General features: G+C 41.5%; 1 protein-coding gene across 1 annotated transcript in view; it reads left to right on the top strand.

Annotated features, from left to right (window-relative positions):
- Positions 1 to 15582, top strand: part of fbxl17 (F-box and leucine-rich repeat protein 17) — a 323540-nt gene extending 307958 nt beyond the window's left edge. Inside the window, exon 11 of the mRNA XM_072434057.1 lies at positions 13358 to 15582. Coding sequence (XP_072290158.1) covers positions 13358 to 13495 — 138 coding nt within the window. The 3' untranslated portion in view covers positions 13496 to 15582. The remainder of the gene's footprint in view (positions 1 to 13357) is intronic.
- The last annotated feature ends 8739 nt before the right edge of the window (positions 15583 to 24321 follow it).

The following is a 24321-nucleotide window of genomic DNA, read 5'->3' as shown; positions in this document are numbered from 1 at the left end:
CAGAAATGCACAAAAGTATCCCTCCTTATCCGTGTTCCCACAGTGGTGACGGTGTAATGTGAAGTTGTTGGTGTTGGTGGGAGATAAGAATCGTGTCTGCTCCAGAGCCCTGCACATTCTTTCAGTTACCTTTGTCCCGTGTGATGGAGTGTGGGCTTTACACAACTGAGCTCCTGACCCGGACATCGTGTGCGTGTGTGTGTATGTGTGTATGTGTGTATGTGTGTATGTGTGTATGTGTGTGTGCATGTGTGTATGTGTGTGTGTATGTGTGTATGCATGTGTGTATGTGTGTGTGCATGTGTGTATGTGTGTATGTGTGTGTGCATGTGTGTATGTGTGTGTGTATGTGTGTATGCATGTGTGTATGTGTGTGTGCATGTGTGTATGCATGTAAACCAGCACGCACCATCACCACTGAGACTGCACAGAGAAGAGGTTTTGAGCTGCTCCAGACCACTGCTGTCCAGAGCACCCAAATATTTTGTCTTTATTTTGCCTTCTTCTTCTTCTTCCTTCAAATCTGACCGATGCACGACAGACAGAGGGGGCAATGTATTGTCTCCAAGATCATGTTTAAAATCAGAAGATCAAGTGTTTTATTAACAACAAGACTAACAAAAAGTTGTGAAAATATTTGTCAAAAATCAAATTCAACAGTGTAATCTTTCAAAACAAGTCTTTACATTCATTTAAAAGGTTATTTTTTCAGACCAGAGTTTGTTTATTTGTTTGTTTGTTTGTTTGTTTGTTTGTTTACCGTTTTGACGTCACACTATAGTCTGGTCAACTGATTTGCACAAGTTTTGGCACCGTCCTCCAACCCGTAGAGGCAGTCCGACTTCTTCAGGATAGTATCCCAGGTGTGTGACAGTAAAAAGGCCCCCTCGTCCCGGTTTATAGTCCCGAGGGCACGTTTCTGTATTTCAATTGCCTCCATGTTTGTTGTCCTCTTTCCCAAGTGATCTCTGTCCATAATGTGATTCCATTCTTTACAAAGATCAGAAGTTGCTGATTTGAGTTTGCTGTTCCGCTTCGTGTTTTGTTGCTCTCGCCGTTTCCTACTCACTGGCTATTTCATGTGTGACATTTGTGCTCCAGGTTTTTTTGTCCTTTGGTTGGACGAGTAGTTGTCAGAGTTTTCAAAATGGTTTCTCTGGTGTGATGATATTGTGGGTTTTTTATTCACAGAAGATTGCGAAACATTCAGGTAAAATACAACATCTGGTCTAAAAAATTACCTTTTAAATACATTATCAGAAAACCATATGAACCTCATTTGACCACAGTTCTTTCCAATTTGTTTGACACTTCAATTAAACATTTACTGGCATTTTATAGCCCATTTTTGATGTGTTACGACAGTATGATTTTATTATTCTTTTCTGTGTAAAAAGTCTAAAAATATCATTACATAATCGTTTTTTTTTTTTGTCTCTCTCACCCAGTGCCCAGATTAAAGGCACCTCTGGGACTTTGGCAGACAGAATTCAAATGTTAAACTTAGCGGTCACACTAGAATGCTGTTGGAGCAGAGGCATCAATAGGTAATTTACTGATATCGAACCTGGAAAAGTAAATTTTACAGCATCTCTTTTTGCTCTAAAATCCGTTTCTGTGATGGATTAAATAACAGTGTTTCTGCCCAAGCTGTGCCGGGTTCACTTTGTTCTCTCTGTGTCGTTTAGCTCTTTTGAGTCCGAGTGAGGCCGTTTGGAGGGAATGTGCCGGGCCATTTTGATTTCCAGTTTAGAGGCTGACATTAAGGCTTTTGTAACTGACAAATATCAAAGTGTTGTTCCAAAGGGAAAGAACAAGATAAATACATCCACCATTATATTCAAGACTTTAAACGGTACAGTAGATCCATTCAATATGAAATAAGTCTTATGTTTAAGTTTTGGCTTTTATAGTGTTTTAACTCACACTTTTTGGGGGATTTTATTATACATTTTACACCATTTTTTTTTTTTTTTAAACATGACTAAAACAACACGGGGTTGTTTTAGTTATGTTTAAAAAAAAAAAAAATGGTATTAAAGTATTCAAATTATTTATATAAGAAGAAAATAATGAAATGAAATGCAATTAAATTGATCAGGTATTTGTAACGATGTTGATCTTGCTGATGAATAAAATATCTGCCACTCAACTACATTTTACCCTCAGCAATAATGCAAGAGTCTAGAATAATAAGCCACGTGTGTAATATTTTGTCACTTTAATCAAACGCGTGTTAAACTTTAAAGATAACCGTAGCACGTTTCATAGTAGACACTTGGATAACACCATATCTCTTCAGATAAAGCAGTATTGTGGGGCTCCATGTGTGGAAAGGACAGTTAGTCAATCCTTCTTTTGAACGCGTCTGCGCTGTTTTGTGATGTAACGCCCGTGTTCTCTTATCAGGAACCAGAAGCATTGTTTCACTCAAACTTTGGCGTGTGGCTTTTCCATGAGAAGGTTAAACTCTGTTATAAATCTGCCGAGTGGAAACCCCCCCAGTCTGAGCTGGTGCACTGCATTCTGGGAGAGCCTGAACAGCGTTTCACTTAGACAGATGCACTCGGGCTGTGGGAGCAGACAGGGACCGTACACTGTCTTTCTTTATGCGTCTGCGCTCACAAATATGTACATACGGCTGTTAAAAGTAGTAAGATCTTTACAGTGAAGCAGAATATGGTCTTGTTTCTTCATTTTTTAGAGCTATTCTTCCTTTTTGAGGATTTTTTTTCTCTCGACATTTGAGTCCTGTTTTTCTCAACGTGATTGTAGAAAGGAACTTGTGAGGACTTTCTAATTACTGCACCTTTAATAGCCTTAATAAAACGGCAACAAAAACTGCATTCATAATTAATAAATAGTTTATTACTTTGCTATACCCTAACCATAATTCCTAATGATTTAATTGAGTAGTTACTGGGTCTGAATAAGTTGTTCATCACGAAGTATGAAGTAAACACTGTTATTGTTACTGTTTATATATGAATTAAACCCTTTATTAAAGCTAATTGAGTTGTCCTTATTATAGTGGTACCATTAACTTTAATGAACGCCAACAGTTTTTATTTTTTTCATATTTTGTTTTGATCAGAAAATATTACTATGGTATTTAGATTACGAGCACAAAGCAAGTGCGTGTGTTTATTTCTATTACTATAATTTATTTTGCCTTGTATATTCTTTCACTTATTATCATTATATGTCTTCTTGTCTTGTGTTATTTGTCCTGTCTTTGTCTGTCTCCTGTCTCTTGTCAATAAATGAATTTGTTTGTTTGCTTTCTGTATGTTTTGTATGTTTTTAATTTTATTTGTTTGCTTACTTTAGAAGGAAGGTCCAAGGAAGTTTTTTTTAAAGAATATAGAAAATAAATATGTATTAATAATATTTCATCCATGGCCCACTGCATAATTCTAGGCTCCATTCTCCTGTGACGTTTAAAGTTTTTGCGTTTCAAAATCAGATATATTGTCTTCCTGTGATCCACACTACACGGCCTAATGTGTATATTTTTCTTTTAACAATGAAGTTATTTTACTAGCAACAATCCACAGGAGATCATATCGCAATATAAATGGCCCAAAAGAACCGTTCATTTCATTAACTTTTATACAAATGTCTGGACATTAAAAAGTCATCAAGTACAAGTCATTATTTCCCATTTTCGAACATTATCTCCACCACTTCCGACATTAGATTGGCCTAATCATTTCTGAACTGAACATTTTCCTTCTAAATCAGAATGATCTCTCACACCATGGCATTATTTGTTCACATTACACTGGTCTTATTATGATTACAGATTATGATTGCCTATTATTACAAGGTGGGGGCTCCGTGCCATTGAAACGCTCTCTATAGTTCTACTTTATTGCTTTTTTTCCTCAGGCATTGTTGCTCCAATCTGCGTTTGGAGGCATGTTTGGAAGCCCTCTCTTAGTTCCATTCACTGTCTTGATGGCTGAGGAGAACAGCGGGTGCGTTACGATATGCATCTCCGTGTTTGTGTGCGTGATTAGCGATTTTCGAGCTCTTTCTTCTTCTTGGTCTGGTTTTCCTTTTGTAGCCCGTAGTGAGTGTGCAGCGCGACAGGGGAATCCGTCATCTTTACGGCGCGCTTTAGTGCCCTGGAAGCTCGTGCGAAATGTATATTCTGCAGCCTGATGGAGTGCGTTTGTATCACGAGGCCCAGCTCAGCCTCACGGTGCTGTCGAGGTCCTCTTTAAATGGAGAGGTGTCAGTATTGTCCTGTAGAATAATTATACTTTCTGGCCAAAAAAATATAAATATATATACAAATGTGTACCTGGGTAACACTTTATACTACCCAGGCTTAGTAACTACTTAATGAAAACCCTGACTCTTAATTAAGTAGTTATCAATCAAGTTTTTGCTGATGTTTTATTAATGTTAATTAAGGTGCTTATAAAAGTGATACTGATACTTGCATTTGTATGTCAGATAAACATAAGAAAATCATATTCAGGCCTACAGGACAATCATTTTACAATGGGATCTATCTTTTTCTATTTCAGAGTGGTTTGTGGTGTCTGTAACATGTTAGTCCTGTTAAAGAGGTCATTTAAAATATACAAAAATATAGATTATTTTAAGGAACAAGACGTTAGGGGATGTAATGACCTTGTGTAATGTTTGTGTAACATGAAGGCAACAGGAGGCGTGGTCAGTCTGAGCGACCATGCCAGGTTCGCCAGGCTAACCTCGCCTCAGGAGGTGACAACAGCTGAGAGACACGTCACCACCACGACCGGTGACAGACTGAAGATGACTCGCAGACGGCACCCCAGACATGAGTCTCCAAGCTTATTGACTTCAAAAAGAACATATGTTTTTCGGATACATCAAAAGAAGACAAAATGAATGTCGTTGGAGAAAAGAGGCCATTTGTTGGAGTTTTGACCACTCAAGATATAGAACATTAGGTTTTAATTGTTAATTGCTATGGCAACTGCCCTAAGAAAAGGACAACACATGAGAAATGAAATAGTTTTATGTCATCAGCAGCACAGATGCTTTGTAGTGAAGGTGATGCAGAGAAATGATCAAACATAGTGACCTTTTAGAAAAACTGTAAGAACATAGAGTGTTAGGCTTTTGGTGTGCTCAAATATGCAAACATGTTGAAGAAAACAACATTCTACTTCTGTTTTGCATTTGCTCCAAACACCAACACACAATAACATACATTTATACACTTAGTTAGAAACATCAGAAGTATAGAAAACTGCAATAATCCACCATCTCACAATTCTGTGTTGGGCAAAGCTCCTTCCTGTTCACCATCTCCAAATCCAAGCTAAATAAATAAAACTCATCCCATCACAGATTCCTCCCTTTGTTTCTCCTGCCTCCCTGTGGGCCTGCTGTTATCTGTCAGTCTGCATTTAGGCCTCCTCAGATCTGCTGCTCCACATCTTTGAACCGAAATGAGAGAAAACATCTCAAGTAATACAGGCCTCGCTCCCAAAGCTGCAGTGGGCCGGCTCTCAGACGCTCCGGTCAGGGCCGGCCCAGCCTATAAGCGAACTAAGCAGCCGCGTAGGGCCCCGAGGCTTTAATAGGGCCCCCAATCTGGCAACCCGTCTTATGAGAAGTGCAAGCGCAGCGTGCGCCACTAGTGTAGCAGCGCTGCTGGCGCGGCAGCGGTAACATAACGCACAAACCGCATTTATTTGTAATGACAATCTGGCAACCGAGACACCAAACCTGCGCTGATTGGTCAACTTCATTGTGCGCGAGCAGAACGAGAGCAAAACATAAACACAACACAACCTGGTCCTCATGTCCAGAAGAATATATCTCCTGGTGCCGAAAAACGAAAGAAGAAACTTCTTGACGATGTAAAGAAACTGCAAACTCAACACTCTCCAGGTATTGAACTTATCTTACAAAGAGACGGTTAATGCTGCTGTTTGAAACAACACGATTCTGTCACGTTAGTTCGCTCAGGCTGGAGGAGACGAGAGCTCTGCCCCGCGCATAATAATATGTCTGAATGAAAGATAATAAGCTTCACATTTACACCAGCCCGGTAGTGTCAGCTGCAGGTGAGGCCGGTGAGGGGCCTCTATGCCCCGGGTCACTAAGAGGCGGAGATCCGGTCCGGACGAGCGCCGTCTCGTCCAGAACCTCTGACGTGAGACTTTGGAGTGAACAGTGTGCGGCCCCTGTCCCGGGCCCCTGTCCCGGGCCCCTGTCCCCTGTCCCGGGCCCCTGTCCCGGGCCCCTGTGCAGCCTCAGTCAGAGATGAGCGGTTTGAGTTTGCGTCCCTCTCTCTCACATCACCATGTGTGAGATCAATCGTGACTCGTGATGTCTGTTTGACTTTGACTTCTTAAAGTGCAATAAGAGGAACGTAAAGGTGCAGGAGTCCAGTGTGTGATGTTCTGATCAGAACAAACATTTATATTGTAATTCACTTTTAATAGAGCAATAAAACATTTAAATTTATTTAAAAAGCATCATTAGACTATTTGTTATAAATTATAATAAATTGATAGTGAAAAATAACCAGACATATTATGATTACGTCTGTTATAGAATAATACTATATATTTTTATACAAAAGTGGCAAAGTTGCAGAAACGCAGTCTCTTCACAATAGCGAGGTTTGAACCTTCACTTCTAGTTCTGTTCATTCTCTGGGAATAACATGTTTGCACTGTTTTATCAGTGTTAATTGTTAATCAAGCAATGCTTATGCCATTTTTTTAATTTAATATAACTTGTTTTGTCACTTTGGCAAGAAGGAACAGTTGGGAGCTGTAAAAGATAAATTAGTAAGGAGAACTATTACTTTTACATTTTCAGTTAAAATGAATCAATTTGATCATAATTATTTTTCATAGCCAATATTGTATCGAGTAATTAAGTACACTAATGTATTAATAACTGGCTTTAGTCATTTTCTCCTGGCACAGTTTCATCACATCATCATTTTATAGCATTACAACCTCAACATTTTACTCTTACTTTAGCCGGCTGGACCACATTAAAATGCAGCAGAAGACCCAAAAAAGGTCTGAAAATCTCTGGGGGAGGGCCCCCAGACCCCCCTGTTTATTCATTTAAACTAATGTGCTAATGTGGCTGTAGACCCTTAACGCCCACAAATACGCCCAAAAACATATCTGGGACGTGTGTTATTTGTACAGGGAGTAGAGGTGATGTCAGCGGAATACCAAGTTGCATTGTGGGATTTAAGTTATCAATATTTGAGCTTGTGAGGTGTTGAGAATAAACTAACTGTCAAACGGATGCCCTGGAGTTTTGGTGCTTTGTTTGCGTTGAAGAAAGTTCCCATATGTGAATTGTTTACTGACAATGGCAATAAAACTGATTCTGATGACGTGGTGAGGGGCCCCCAAAAATGTTTTCGCTTAGGCCCCCTGAAGGCTTGGGCCGGCCCTGGCTCCAGTTAGATCAAAATCATTTCAGACCTGCTCTATGTGAAGACAACTGCCAGTCTCACACATTCAGACCTCAATAAGAGTGTAACTTAAACTTGAGCGCTTGGATAATAGGTTTAGCTGGTCAACTCTCTCTCGAGCATAGACGGAGGCAGGTGGAGAGGCTGAGGAGGCTGATTGTTCTGCTGTTGCTCAAGTTGAATCTGGTCGTGACCCGTAAGGTAACGTGATGGGAGACGGTGGGGAGAGAAAGTGTACTTATATGAATGTCTGGGAGGAGATTGGTTGATAGATGATAGATCAAAATAAGCACCAGAAGAGTCCCATCCCTATTACTCACAAGCCCTACATTACCAGATCATAAAACGTAAGCTGCCAACTGTTTGTTCTTTTGTGCCAGCTCAGAATATCATTTTATGAGAACCATGGGCTCCACATCACAAATACCCAGCAGGTGTGGTGATGTCATTTGGTAGAAAAACATCTAACATACAGAGTCCTTCAAACTGAAGCGCTCAAGGAGAAGGGGCTCATACAGCAGCGTCTGTTGTTGTTTTAAGGCCTGACAAAGACGTACTCTTGGCAAACGGCACCAAACCCTTTTATGGAGACTCCCGTGTATAAATGCCCTGTCGACTGATTTCTGGTCTAATAGCAATAGGTTTGGAAATATGTGTGCCATATGGCATTTAAAAAACGAGGTTATGCTCATGAATCGTGAATCTATGACTATTTAGTCCTATGTACATTTGGGCTGAATACTTCTGGTTTGAGTTTGCAGTAAGACTCAGCGATTAGTACTTTGACTAAAGTGTGAACTTATATATAATATTTCTTTATATTAAATAAATTAGATATGTCTCTGCTCAAACAATTTGATTAGTAATGTAAACATGTATTGACAAAAGAAGTTGCATTTAATTTAATTTTTAATAAATCAATCAATTAATCAAATAACTTTATAACCACATTTAGAATACAAAAATGGTCTCAGTGTAGCTTAAACAAGTTTAACTTTTTTTTTAATCTTAGATTTATATTTTAAGGAGACATATTCTGCTAAATCAACTTTTAAGCACAAGTTGTTGTTTTACCTTCCTATTCAAAATAAATAAACTACAGGAGAAATTTCAAATTGATATCTTTAAATGTAAGATTTTTTCCCCGTATGATATAGAATAATGATCCATGAATGTCATAGATTATACCAATACAACAGACACAAGCATAATATTTATTCTAACATTTTCTACATTTATTTTAAATTGTCAGTTTTATTTGATTGCCAGTTCTCAACACGTTACTTGGAAATAGTTTTACGAACAATCAAAATTTCCACCAAAGAACAACTTTTTATTTACACAATTTTGTGTGTGTGAGTAGTTCTTGTTAAATTATGGAAATGTAGTCACAGTTTTGCATAGATATCTAGTGTGTTTTTAATTATAGGGACAATTTCTACTTGCAAGATGAATTTTGAACACCACTGGTAAACTGGTCTGTCATTTTGCTGATTAAACTTTGGTCAAAACACCGGGCCAATTTATGCAATGTTTTTGTTGTTTGTTTTCTCAATCTTTTCGCATATATTGAATTTGATGCAACCAGCAATTAGTAACGTGCCTTGATTGGAAACCATTTTGTGTTTGCACAGCGAGTGAGGCTGTGGTAAATGAGCACAAATGACTGTTACGGCCTCCCATCCGTTTGACAGGTCTATTCTTTAAATCTGTTTTAATTGTAATTAAGGCCTGATTAACGAGCTGGGGGACGTTTGATTCTCTGTGCAGAAAAACACTGTAATAAGTTATGAAAGCATTCGGGCCTCTGTCAGTTTATCTGCTAATGAGCCACAGCCACATGTCATAACACAGGCAGTACGTTTGAACTGCTCTTTTCTTTTCTATTGTGCCAGTGTTGCTGTTGTGACACTGCTCACAGGTGTGTGTCTGCGAGAGCAAGGACAACTACGGCAGGAAATGTGGCAGGAATCCACTGTGTGCAGTTTACAGTTTGCAAAGCCAGTATGTGTGTGCAGTTTACAGTTTAAGAAGCCAGTATGTGTGTGCAGTTTACACTTAAGCCAGTGTGTGTGTGCAGTTTACAGTTTGCAAAGCCAGTGTGTGTGTGCAGTTTACACTTAAGCCAGTGTGTGTGTGCAGTTTACAGTTTAAGAAGCCAGTATGTGTGTGTGCAGTTTTCACTTTAAGAAGCCAGTGTGTGTGTGCAGTTTACACTTAAGCCAGTGTGTGTGCAGTTTACACTTAAGCCAGTGTGTGTGTGCAGTTTACAGTTTAAGAAGCCAGTGTGTGTGTGCAGTTTACACTTAAGCCAGTGTGTGTGTGCAGTTTACAGTTTAAGAAGCCAGTGTGTGTGTGCAGTTTACAGTTTAAGAAGCCAGTATGTGTGTGCAGTTTTCACTTTAAGAAGCCAGTGTGTGTGTGCAGTTTTCACTTTAAGAAGCCAGTGTGTGTGTGCAGTTTACAGTTTAAGAAGCCAGTATGTGTGTGCAGTTTTCACTTTAAGAAGCCAGTGTGTGTGTGCAGTTTACACTTTAAGAAGCCAGTGTGTGTGTGCAGTTTACACTTTAAGAAGCCAGTGTGTGTGTGCAGTTTTCACTTTAAGAAGCCAGTGTGTGTGTGTGTGTGTGTGTGTGTGTGTGTGTGTGTCTGTGTGTGTGTGTCTGTGTGTGTGTGTCTGTGTCTGTGCGTGCGTGCGTGCGGTTTACAGTTCAAATAGTGATGATCTGATACAGTTTTTTTTGAGCTGATACTGATATCCAATCTTTGCCTCGCTGCTGAGGCCAATATCTGATATTTGCCTAAACCAATATTAAAATCCATTCCCACAAATTCACGTTAATATAGTGAAGTTCACAAATTAACTTTTCACTTTCAAAAAAAAAAGGAGTTTGCATATTGTATTTCCATTTTACTGTACAAAAATAAACTGAAGCTGTTGTGATTTTCTGCTTTACAAGCTTAATGAGTTTGATAATGTCTTGTTTGAGTGTACTTGTATTTTTACTTTGCCAAAATGTCAACATTTCAAATAGAAAATCTTTTTAGTGCTGTTCCATCAGAGTTTTGGCACAGTACCTCAGACTCTCTTGTATCTTCAGCTCAGTGTGATCTGGTGCCGCTCTGCTTTATGTCCTCCCTCCCTCGCTCTCCGATCACAGAGTAGTAACACTCTCTTGTTGCTTTTTACTTGTGTTGGATTGACTGTGCGGCGGTTCCATCTTCATTGTGCCGCGACTCTGCTCTTCTCAAGTGCACTTAACTTCTTCCTCTGTCGGCCCTTGTACACTAACTCAATTTAGTCTTTTCTATTTACTGTTTGTTTACTCTCCATCACTCATTCTGGCCACTTCACCTGCCCAGAACCACCATGTTTTTGTCCCTTTTCCTTCTACTGAAACTTTTTTATGGAACGATCAAGCGTATACAGTTTTCCTAAATGCTACTTTTTCAACTTTTTCTCAGTTTCACTTAACTTTGTTTTATGAAATGGTGTTCATGTTGAGGGTTTCTCACCGACAGCTTGTATTTAGCGGTCTTTTATTTATTTACCTAGTCTAGAATATGATTTAATTAGCTTTGATTATAAGTCAAATTTGGGAAAACGGTCACCAAGAAGTTCCCATTTACAAACTGTGCGTCACCCACAGAATTTTAATCAACAAACCCCAGAATTACACATATTTATTCTACGCATACGAAAACAAAAACGACATGCCGACGTGTGAATGTTCCCACACTGAGTCAAAACCATGGGTGTCTTTGTCACGGCTGTGGCCCCTGCCCCGCCCGCGTGCTCCATGTGTGCCCGTGTTTACACTCCACTTCCCTGGAAAGTGTCAGGGCCCTCGCGGGTGGCCCTGAGGCTGAAGGTGCTGGTGGTGGGTGGGTCTCTGTGCTGCGGGTGTTTGTGGCTGACCCCTGGAAGTCTCTCTGGAGGTGCCTCTGCTCTTCATCATGTTGCTTGGTAACTATGTACACATTTTTAGTTGAGGATTCATTATAAGTAGTGGTATGTACTTTTCGGGAGGACGGTCTGCCACCTGCTTGTCTCCATAGCGATGTTATTATTACACTTTATAATAACTACAGAGGTCTACATGAGGTTAGATTACACATTTGACTCAAACGTAGTTGTATTTCAGATTTGACTAAACATTTTGCCTATTTTGTCCCCAGTTTGTCATTTTTGTAAAGTTTTTAATTGTACTTCCTGGTTGGACATGGGCAGCAAATCTGGCAAATGTAGAGGTAATTCCCCAACTGTTACCTAGCAACCATAGCCTAAACCAGGGCCAAAATCCATATACATTACACTATAGTTATGATTTGACAAATAATAATTCCTGAAGAGACCTTTGTTTTTATTAAACGATTGTTTAAACTGTCAGAAATAATAATAATGTTGTCGTTCTTGTTCTTATTGTTCTTCTTCCTCTTCCTCTTCCTCATCCTCCTCTTCCTCTTCCTCATCCTCTTCTTCCTCATCCTCATCTTCTTCCTCATCTTCTTCCTCATCCTCATCTTCTTCCTCATCCTCATCTTCTTCCTCATCTTCTTCCTCAGCCTCATCTTCTTCCTCATCCTCATCTTCTTCCTCATCTTCTTCCTCATCCTCATCTTCTTCCTCATCCTCATCTTCTTCCTCATCTTCTTCCTCAGCCTCATCTTCTTCCTCATCCTCATCTTCTTCCTAATCTTCTTCCTCATTCTCATCTTCTTCCTCATCTTCTTCCTCATCTTCTTCCTCTTCTTCCTCATCTTCCTCATCTTCCTCTTCATCCTCATCCTCCTCTTCCTCTTCTTGCTCTTCTTCCTCTTCCTCCTCTTCTTCCTCTTCCTCTTCTTCTTTTTCTTCCTCCTCCTCCTCCTCATGGCATCTGGCCGCCAACTGCAAAGGTGCATTTACCGCCATCTTCTTTAGACTTTATTCTTTAAACTTTATTCTTTCAGTTGCACATCTTCAAAGTATGTGTTTTGTGGCTGTTAGTACTCTGACTGGAATGTTCGGCATTTAGTTCATTTCATATTTGTAGGTCACATTCTTCTTATTGCACTGCTTCTCCCACATGCGCAGCGTTTCATTGCTTTGGTTCAACATAAAACATGGTCGAGTGTACTGGGGCGTAATGTGGTGAGCAGTTGGAGCAGCACCGTTAGCGACGTTAGCGGTGTTAGCACAGTTAGCGTCGTATCCGTGAGATCCTGGGAGAACACAAAGGCCTGATTAGCCTGCCGCGCTCAGCTGGACTCGGCGCTCACACTGTCACACTGTCAGTGCTGTGGACCTGACACCGTAACGACGCTGCAGCAGAAACAGACCGCGGCGGCGGCTAATGTGGCTTTTGGATTCAGTTCACACAGAGGCCATCTTGTGTTCGCCAGTGTTTTGTACAGGCAAGGTCAATGCAGAAGAAGAATAAAGCACTGTACAACGTTGAAGAATGATAGAGACCCATATAGAGTATTTGACAGTTTAATTCTACTGCATGGTACATGGTTAAGGGCAATCTTGGAAGGACAAGATGGAGGATTGGAGTATTGTGATCTTACGTTGAATTTTGTAAACTAGTGAAGTAATGGGTGTCATGGTGTTGCAGTGATCGGGATAACTTCAAAATTAGAAAGTAGTATAGTTTTATTCCTGTATCGGATGGGTATTTATCATTAAAGTTTGCATGTTCTTTCAGTGTTTGGTGTTTTTTACACGCTCTGGCTTCCCCTTCCACTAAAAATACAATCACTTGTACTTGTACTCGTTTATTTATTGCGCAGACTGAGCGGTTTTGTCCAAACACATTCCAGTCAATGAACACTGAATGAAAACTTGACGTGTTACGGACGCTACAAGCATTTCGCTACGTAACAAACTTGAAACTTACCTCAACTCTCCTTTGTTTTTAGGTGAACGAGGAGACCGTGGAGAGGCTGGTGGTGGAGTATCCTCACATCGTCTTCAGCACGGTGATGCAGGACTGCAAAAGAACGCTGGAGCGAGCCTACCAAATGGGCTGGATACCCAACACCTCCAACGCTTCGTAGCTACAGCTGTTCTTCACGTGGCACATTAGCTCCATAGCGTTAGCATCACATGGTTACGCAGAGACTCTTTTCATCCCCACATCATATCATATGTTTTCACTTTATTTCTATGTACTACATGCATGTAGCTAGACACACAAGTATGCCTATGGTTATGATGCAGAATTAAACAAATAGGTCACATTTTAACTTTTCATTTTTTACTCTATACATCTCATATAGTAGTTTTAATTGAAGAAAGGTTTTCCAGAGACTTTTTTGGAGTGTCACTGATATTCTTTTTGAATGAATATCCATCTTTAAAAAGTCTCGTTATGTTTAAACAGATGCAACTGAAGAACATGACTAAAGTTTAGCCTGGCCTGCCCGAAAAACATTGGCCACTTGACCCTTCCAGGAGGATGTGTTTGGAGATGAGCTTGGTACTTGTGTTACAGTCTATCCCATTCATTTTAATGAGGGATCAAATCATGTTTTTTTCCTTTGTAAACAGCGCAGACACATGCTTGTTGTGTTTTATATGGTAATCATACGCCAACAAGTTAAAACTATCAATATCAACTTCAACCAGTTTCGAAATATGACTTAACGAAACAAAACAAAAAAATTCTCCTCAAACTGTTTTGGTCCTATGTTTTTGGTGCATTATTGTATTTGCTGTATGCTAATTTCAGCGCTAATCGCTAATGTTAACGATCTACACAAAACACTGCTGCCTGTGTTTTCTAATAGGCTCTTATGTTACTCACGTGTGGTCGAGTGGTTGATGTTTGGATGCTAACGCTAACTTCCATTGAAACTGCGTTGGTGCTAACTTGTAGAATGGTACCAGGCTAAAAGAATGCAGCGTCTTGTTTACACACACTGGAAGGGTCTATAATCTTTATGAGGGGTTAGTTATAAAGAAAGAGCATAAATTCCTGGCAGTCGAGAGACGAGATTCTCTTTAGTGTCTACTTTTGTGTCTGGCAGGAACAACGAACCGAAGAATGCATCTGAGACAGAAATGGTGAATTTAACGGACCTACACTGACGAGCCAGCATGAGTGGGGATATCTGCTTGATTTATAAAACCTGTTTTTAATTTAGTGAAACAATGACAAATATATGAATGATCAGGATAAGTTTAACCTGATAACTTTCCAGGGATACACACAACTAAAACCACAGAAAAATGACCCGGCATGTCTAAAACTGTGGTGAGGAACCTGCTTTGTTTTGTAACAGTGCAATCAGACCTTGTCATCCTAAACGCGGTGTATTGAACTTAAAGATTTATGTTAACTTTTCTTATGGAGAAAGGGTTAGGGTTAGGACATGGAGACATGTGTGTCTCCATGGAGATGTTATCTATTTACCTGGAATGTTCTAGGTGATAAACATGCTTTCTCACTGTCAGCGGGTCGGCTCTCCACAGATCCAACATGTAACTTGTCTCATGGAGACAAGTTGTATCTTTGTAAATCATCTTGAAAGTTCCTATTTGTGGTATCCCAGTAACACCAGATAAGCTGGTAAACAATGCCTTAAAAGGTTTGTCTGTAATACATGGAAATACATTTAGTAACTGAAGTTAACGCTGTTATTTTATCTGTATAATCATATAAATATAAAGAACCAAACATGAGTGATTTCTGATTAGCCTTCATTGTTTGTGAATTGTACAATAGTTATGTAGCATTGCAAGGGAACACTTTGTTTGGCGTGGATTGCTGGAGAAATGATCTTTGCAGAGCAAGTAGTTATAGTTTTGTCATTATTTGTTTAGAAACTCAATAGTTGCAAAAGCAAATACCCAGGGTATTTTTATAGTGTTTAACCAGTTCATGGCTCAGCCGCCAAATCAAACGGTCACATTTGAACAAGAGCGCAAGTGGAAGTGTGAACGTTCTACAGCATGAGAAATAACATGTTCTAGACAGGAGCTTAGCCAATGAGAGTGGCGTCTCCCTCGGCTTTCTTTCAATTGAGTTGCTTTTGTAATATCACTTTTCTCTCTAGATGTTGACATTCTTGATTCCTGATTTGTTAAGACACAAACAACTGAATTTACATAAAGATGAATAAAACACTACAATTTCAATCCACCCTTTGTGTCTGTGTTGCATGTGGGGCTTGTATGCATAAATTAAATTATGCATTTATTGTCAGCTTAATTTTTTACTTGATTTGATTAAACTGTATGGAAAGTCCCACTCAGATTCACAATCTCATCACAGAGAACTCTCAAACTCACACGGGACTTCGTTATTCATGTCAAGGGAACAGTTGTGAAACTCGAACTGGAGCAGCTGCAAAAAGCTGACTGCTGTTGTGATATATTCAGAGTAATTTAAATTAATAAATAGACGTATAAATTAATAAGAAAAGAAAATGGGTTTCAGACACGGGGCCTATTTGACGTCAGCGTCATTGTTGAAGACGTCACCACATGCTGTTGCCTCTCCGCTGTTATATCACTGTTAGTCATGAAAAACTGCTCATACTATTTCAAATGAAAAAGGTCGATACTTCAAGAAGACTGGAGTTATGGACTTTGATCTTTTTATACAGCGGAGAGTCGCTGACAACACTTAAAAGCAGCAACAACTTGCCACAACAAACTTTTGCAGAAGTTTCCTCCTCCACAAGCCCTCTACGACTGGTCATACCCTCTACGACTGGACAAGCCTTCTACGACTGGTCATACCCTCTACGACTGGTCATACCCTCTACGACTGGACAGGCCCTCTACGACTGGTCATACCCTCTACGACTGGTCATACCCTCTACGACTGGACAATCCTTCTACGACTGGTCATACCCTCTACGACTGGTCATACCCTCTACGACTGGACAGGCCTTCTACGACTGGTCATACCCTCTACGACTGGTCATACCCTCTACGACTGGACAGGCCCTCTACGACTGGTCATACCCTCTACGACTGGTCATACCCTCTACGACTGGACAATCCTTCTACGACTGGTCATACCCTCTACGACTGGTCATACCCTCTACGACTGGACAGGCCCTCTACGACTGGTCATACCCTCTACGACTGGTCATACCCTCTACGACTGGACAAGCCTTCTACGACTGGTCATACCCTCCACGACTGGACATGCCCTCTATGACTGGACATGCCCTCTATGACTGGACAAGCCCTCAACGACTGGACAAGCCCTCTACGACTGGTCATACCCTCTACGACTGGACAATCCCTCTACGACTGGACATGCCCTCTACGACTGGTCATACCCTCTATGACTGGACAAGCCCTCTACGACTGGTCATACCCTCTACGACTGGTCATACCCTCTACGACTGGACAGGCCCTCTACGACTGGTCATACCCTCTACGACTGGACATGCCCTCTACGACTGGTCATACCCTCCACGACTGAACATGCCCTCTATGACTGGACAAGCCCTCAACGACTGGACAAGCCCTCTACGACTGGTCATACCCTCTACGACTGGTGATACCCTCTACGACTGGACAAGCCCTCTACGACTGGTCATACCCTCTACGACTGGACAATCCCTCTACGACTGGACATGCCCTCTACGACTGGTCATACCCTCTACGACTGGACAATCCCTCTACGACTGGACATGCCCTCTACGACTGGTCATACCCTCTACGACTGGACAAGCCCTCTACGACTGGACATGCCCTCTACGACTGGTCATACCCTCTACGACTGGACAAGCCCTCTACGACTGGTCATACCCTCTACGACTGGTCATACCCTCTACGACTGGACATGCCCTCTACGACTGGTCATACCCTCTACGACTGGACAAGCCCTCTACGACTGGTCATACCCTCTACGACTGGACAAGCCCTCTACGACTGGTCATACCCTCTACGACTGGTCATACCCTCTACGACTGGACAAGCCCTCTACGACTGGTCATACCCTCTACGACTGGTCATACCCTCTACGACTGGACAGGCCCTCTACGACTGGTCATAACCTCTACGACTGGACATGCCCTCTACGACTGGTCATACCCTCTACGACTGGTCATACCCTCTACGACTGGACATACCCTCTACGACTGGACATGCCCTCTACGACTGGTCATACCCTCTACGACTGGTCATACCCTCTACGACTGGTCATACCCTCTACGACTGGACATGCCCTCTACGACAGGACAAGGCCCTCAAAAGCTGTGTGGGTAAGTGATTCTAAAATAAGATTCTGATTCTAAATTATAACACCCGGCGTATTGAAAATTAGGCTTGTTAAAACTGTCAGCAAGTATGCTAACGTTCATTAGCATAGCCACACAATAATGTAGACTAGCATTAGCCAGCTGCTAACTCCCTGAAACAAACAGCTCAGCTTTCACAGTAATACGTCGGGGTCTTAGGGGATGATAGAGAAGAGGAATCCTTTGTTCCAGTGCGATATTCCGTTGTCGTTCTCAAGATGGCAGTAGCAATGAGTGCGTGACGTCACTTTGGCCCCTTGAATAACGATATTTACTTGTGGATGCATATATATATTTTAAATTATCATTCTCCAAGGCCAAGACGTCAAATGTACTCATTAAAATACAAGTATCTATATGTTCAGCCCTCAGGCAAATTGCATATCAAGAAAGTATTTTGCGACCTTGGAGCAATAAGCACGATTCCACATATTTTCAACGAGAATAATGACACAATCTATTTAGAATACAATGGCACCTCTATTTTCTTAATTATACAGTCTTTCAAGGTTCTGGGAGTTCAAGTCGTGCAACAATCGTAAACTCTTAATAGTAAGCACTTCTCCCCAGCTGAAGTCGTTCTTTGTGCTCTTTTGTTGTCTAACGATCAAACACAGACATCAAAAACATGGATCTCATTCTTCGTTGACTCTTTGTGTTGTCAATATCGTTTAGTCGGCGGTTTCCACTCAAGGTGCATCGTGGTGCTGTTGTGACTATAATAAAAGCAGCAGATGTGTTGATAGACTTGATTTTAAAATGACTGCAAAAGCAAAGACAGTTGGTGACACATTTGGTGAATACATTTTTGAATATTGGAATTTTCAGACCTCCACCGACACTTTCAAATCTCCAACATGGATCTTAACTATCACTGATCCACACAAAGCAAATCTTATAATCTCCTTAAAGTGTATTTTTTTTGTTCTCTCTTTTTCCCCACTGTCTAATATTAACAATTCACCTTATTCCAGAAGCCTGAGCCGCCATACAACGTAATCCTTCTTCCGGTTGTATTAGTTACACAGCGCTGCCGACATCCAGAGCAAATAAGTCGTACATAACTAAAAAGCCGTTTTCGGACCGCCCAGGGCATCGGTGCTTTGTTCACTTGTTGGTCACATGAACATTTTGTGGCATGACGAGCGGTGAGGCGCCCGCTGAAGACGCTCTCTAATACACATTTTAAGAAATACCAACAACGGCACCTGGACATTAATGGGCCCAGGACCATATTAAAACTAAAGGCGCACAGGTTCATTCACTTTGATTAAAAAGGAGGCCATTCAGATACGTTACATTGATTTATTATAAATATATATATATATATATTAATTTTTGTTAAGACAAAGCTTTGCAGTAAAAGAGCAAAGACAAGGCATAAAGGGCATTTCAGTCAAGGCATCAAAGACAAGGCAGCGACGGGCTGGTGGCTCAACCCCGAAGCTTTCTGTAAAGAAGGTAGAATTAGCTCAAACACATAATTGTCATTCTCCGTACTGAGGCAGCACCTACTTTCTGTAACGGCTCATGAGCGCGCACCCTTGACGGGTGATGGCTGGTGATCGGACCCCAGCTTCAAAAGATGTGCCAGCCACCAAAGCGACAATGAGCGCGATGAAGCGGTGTGCGACGGGGCTAAGCCACACAGCGGCACTAAAACAATCCATGCGTTAAGCGATAGACTAAGGTGGTTAGTTTTGTAACGGAGTGAATACTACCTGGCGCAGACAGGGCGTACACAGGACCGGAAATGCACGAGCCGCAGTGAGAGAGAGAAGAAGACGAGGCGCTTTTATACGCTTTCGCACCACCTATTGGATGGCGAATTTTGGCACAACCCTAAACTGCCACATTGGATATTTTACACAAATCAATCTACTTTATTCCATATTTAGCAACTTTTAAACCAATGGAGTTTCCACTGAACCGGAAGTGCTATTACAACGGCAGTGACTATCTCCCCAAATTCAGATAGACGTGATTGACAGGTGGATTAGCCAATCATGGACACGCACGGCCCGTCTGTATCAAAACAAATTAGATCAAAATTAGACAAGCCTTTATTGTCCCCATAGAGAAATGTGTCCGCATTTTCTTTGATGCAAACTCCACACAGAAAGGCCCCGGTCAGGTCGAACCTGCGACCTACTTGCTGTGAGGCGAGAGTGCTCTGTCATCATGCCACCACAACGTCTGCTTACGAGGACAAAAAGAAAAGAACATCACGGTGGCATGAAAAAACATTGCAGATTTTTGCAGAATCAACAAGCTAATCTCTTAATCTGAGGTGAGAGAAGTTTGATTCATCTATTTATGTATTTCTGAAAGTCGCAGTATAAGCAGCACTTCCGATCACGGCATGAAATTGTAAATAATGCCCTACACATGTAATGCCCTTTTTTAGACTTGTTGAAACGTGATGGAAGCGCCAGTCCCTCCGACCTCCGACCTCCACGCTCACACCACTGTCATACCAGGCACTGTGGGTGAAGTCAATCGAACCTCCGATTGTGCATCAAGCTCCAGCGATGAATCCCTCTTGTTCAAACATGTGCAATAACATCCCTACATCCTATGGTATTAAAAGTGCCCTTTGGCTCAGAGTCGTCTTGTGTGACTTCTGACGTGACCGTGACACAAGGGCGATGGCGCCGCAAATGAGCCGCTCTCTCTCTCCACGTCTCTGGGGCTGGATTCTGCAGCTTGCTGGATTTTACCGTCACCAATTAGCGCCTTTGCAAATGTGAGTGTGTGCCATTGATTCTCCTGGTGATTGAGGTGGATCGTGTCGATGCACTTGCAGAGCCCGGCCTCCTGCAATATTCATCAAGGTGGAGGGAAGTGTCCAGGCCGTGCAGCTGGAGCGTCTGAGGATGCCCTCCAGGAAGGAAAAGATGAAAAAAAAGAGGAGAGGGCAGAGTAGCAGTGCCGAGCGGTAATTAAAGTAGCTAAATATTCATGCGGTCATTACATTTTTGATGAGGTTCTGATAAGCGTTGACCATACAGGAGATTTGTCACTACAGAGACGCACCAAGGACGGAACTGTGGACTTGTGAGGGAATGAGTTTTGTTTCAGTTTGAGGATCTAATCAGGGCTGACATTGAGGGACGTCCTCTGAGCAGGTGTGGGCCTCGTCTGCCGGCTTCATCATAAAGGCCCATTCAGTTTAGTAAAGGTACGAAGGCACAATGGAGGAGCTGTTCGACACGGGAGAAGACGACGTGTGATCCATCAAAAGACATTCCACTGAGTTTTAAAAGTATCTGGGACGTGAAACTCCTGCAAAGAAAACAGTAGATGGATACTTTTTCAAATGTGTTTATCGCACCGGGGGAAAGCAGCCGGTGAACCCTAACCCACTGCTAAGATGAGAAAGACTTTATTTGTCTCACAATGGGGAAATTCCAGGGTTACAACACAGATTAGGTACAGAAACAGATTAGGCACAGAAGTATGATAATAAAAAAAACTGGGCTTCAATAGTGGTGGACATTTATAAACTGTTAAAAGTTACCTTCTCTCTGAACTTGAAAATCAACATATTTGTTAAAAACTGGAGTAGATGAGACAATTTATGCTGAATGCGTATTTCAAATTCTAGTGTTCCAATTATTGTGAGGGGAAAATAACAAGTCACAATTACCACGACAAAGCAACAATGAAATCTTTAATTTTCCTTTCATTCCCGTTTGTCCCGCACATTTACAAACCTGAAGTTTGTGGCCAGCTTTATGAAATCAAACCTTCTGAAGGACAAAAAGTCAAATAAATAAAAAAATATTTCTGTACATTTGGATGCATTTTTTTAACTGACTTCAAAATACGTAATATTTCTTCTAAAATAGTTTAGGTCATTATTTTTAAGTTCTTTTAGTTTTATTGTGACCCGAATAATAAAATATCAGGAATACACTGTTTATTGATTATTGAGATAATTGTGATATCATTACTTATCCTTACTGCAGAACAGTGTGTTCCTGTTGTAGTTCTTTGTGGTTTGTAAAAATTAAAAAAAATGATATATTTTTAATGCTTTTGTTTTGTTATTATAGTTGTTCTCTGGTATCACTGGGAAATGTGTGTTGCCAATTACATAGTTGATGGATTGAAAGATTACATTTGTTGTTTGTTTGTTTGTTTGTTTGTTTACTTTACTGTGTACACTCACTACAAGCCCAGAAATGAGGGTGTTGCTTCTGGGCAGACAATCTAATCTAAACAAGTTCATATATAAATGACCTATGACCTTTGTATTTACTACGTGTTGCAGAGGGAGAGATTCTTCTTTATCAACTTCATTCAGGTCCAGGTCCAGTCCAGGTCCAGGTCTAGGTCCAGTCCAGGTCCAGGTCCAGGTCCAGTCCAGGTCCAGGTCTAGGTCCAGTCCAGGTCCAGGTCCAGGTCCAGTCCAGGTCTAGGTCTGGGTCCAGGTCTAGGTCCAGTCCAGGTCCAGGTCCAGGTACAGTCCAGGTCTAGGTCTGGGTCTGGGTCCAGGTCTAGGTCCAGTCCAGGTCCAGGTCCAGGTACAGTCCAGGTCTAGGTCTGGGTCCGGGTCCGGGTCCGGGTCCAGGTCCAGGTCCAGTCCAGGTCTAGGTCTGGGTCCGGGTCCGGGTCCAGGTCCAGGTCCAGTCCAGGTCTAGGTCTGGGTCCGGGTCCAGGTCCAGGTCCAGTCCAGGTCCAGGTCTCTTCCGTGGAGATTGTAGTGGCACAAATAATTGTAATTTTAATTTAATTTAATTTCATATAGTTTGTGAGTATAACTTACACTTATTGCATTTTAATCTTTAAAACGTCCTCTTTGTCCAGTACAATTTCTATCAAATGTTTTTACAATGGGCAACAAAATGTAATTTCGTGACATTAATGTAAAGTTATTTTTAGACTCCGGGGGCCACCAACGTCCCCTCAATTGATAGTTGGCATCCACACATATTATATTATGCAAAAAAAAAAAAAAATAGACACAAGATCATCATTTAAATAAGAAAGTGCCCCTGTGTGGAGTAAAAAGAGAAAAATGACACACACAAAAAGGACTTAAACTTGACTTACTTCACTCTAACCTGTTTTCTTTTCCCCGGTGGCGTGCGTCTGCGGAGGCTCTTTACCGTCTAACTCGCTCCATCCCGTTCATCCAACACTGAATCAACTTTACTCTGGCATCTCCTGCTTTTAACCCTTCGCCTCTTCCAAACCGCCATCCCCCTTCACTCCTCTCCTCCTCTCCATCGCTCCATCTCGTGGCTGGAAATTCAATCATCGTCCAATCTCTCGGCGCTGCCAGAGTTTCAATATGAATCATTATATAAAAGAAAAACACTTCTTGTCAATCATCATGGTATCGCCTTCTCGCTCCTCTCTTGAGGGAAGGGAGCTTTTCCGGCCCGGCTGAACCTCGACCCGCGCTCGTCGGCCCGTCCGTGGAACCGCGTTGATTTGGAATTGTAAATAGTGAAGATGTTAATGGGTTGACTTTGTAACCGAGGCCAGCCCGGAGCAGCAGGGGAGCGCCCGCACTCTACATTCATGACTCTGGGTGGGTCTGAGTGCCTCGGGTCTCCGGAGAGCGACCGCGGGACCACAGCAGAGGAGTGCGGGGGGAATTAGCACGACTCGCCCGCACGCTTTTGTCTCAGAGCGTTTTTGGAAAGGCTGTTTTTAGGTTCGAGAGACAAACGGTAGAATCGAATTCCCGTGTTTTGGTTAGGACTGCGAAACGGACCAGCAAACTGGAATCACTTTGATATTTGGACTCTATAATAGTTTTCCATACTTCTATTTTTCAATTTTCCAAGTCTCTTCAGGGACAGGGGTTGAGAACTGTGCGGTAAGAAGTGTAATAGTGGCATTAGGTTTAAGAAGTTTAGCTGAAACTGCTTGTAAGTAGAGAAAATTACCAGTTTATTTTTCATTTGTTTGCCAACGTGGCCGAAACCGTTTCTCAATTGGATTTATTCTTTTTCCTATTCCTGGCGTAGTCCCATTCCGCAATAAAGGCCCAACAAACCACCAGGCTTATATCTACTTATCCCCACATAGTATATTATATTACAGATATAACAGGGACAAAGTGTGAGCTCGTGATTGATGTTATTTCAAAATACGGTTTAGTACTTTTTCCAAACGATATTTATCCATTTAAACACAACGCCCGATCCTTAAACTGTGAAACCCGATGTTATTTTGGCCTGTGCGACGCTTCCCACCCGCACCAATTACCTCTCACCAAACAGTCTTAATTGTCAACGCTCTTTTGAACATGATAGAACTTGGAAATCCTTGGCTGGATTTATGCAGATTTACTAGTATGACTTTCCCTTTTAATGGTTTCCCTATTACCAGGGGCTATGTCTAAACCAGCTTTCCTGTCCAACTTGATGAAGATAAAAGAAAATTAGATTTGTTAATCCACCAGAATTCTGACACGCTCCCAGTGGGTTTGGTTTCGCCGCCTTGAGGGGGGAAACAATCACCAGTATCTCAAGAGCGCCGTGTATTAGCTATAATGAAGGCTAGTAGATGGTTGTCGCTTGTATTTTTTGCTGCTAAAGTTAATTGCTGTGTTTAGGCAGAGCTCAGACTTGCTTCGAGACGCCAAAGGTTAATTAGTGACA

The sequence above is a fragment of the Eucyclogobius newberryi genome, unplaced genomic scaffold (genome assembly GCF_026437365.1).
Source record: "Eucyclogobius newberryi isolate DKJ021-1_F unplaced genomic scaffold, fEucNew1.0.hap1 SCAF_6, whole genome shotgun sequence".
Classification (NCBI taxonomy): Eukaryota; Metazoa; Chordata; class Actinopteri; order Gobiiformes; family Gobiidae; genus Eucyclogobius; species Eucyclogobius newberryi.
Note: the sequence above shows the minus strand (reverse complement) of the source record. Positions and strands in the feature narration are given on the sequence as shown.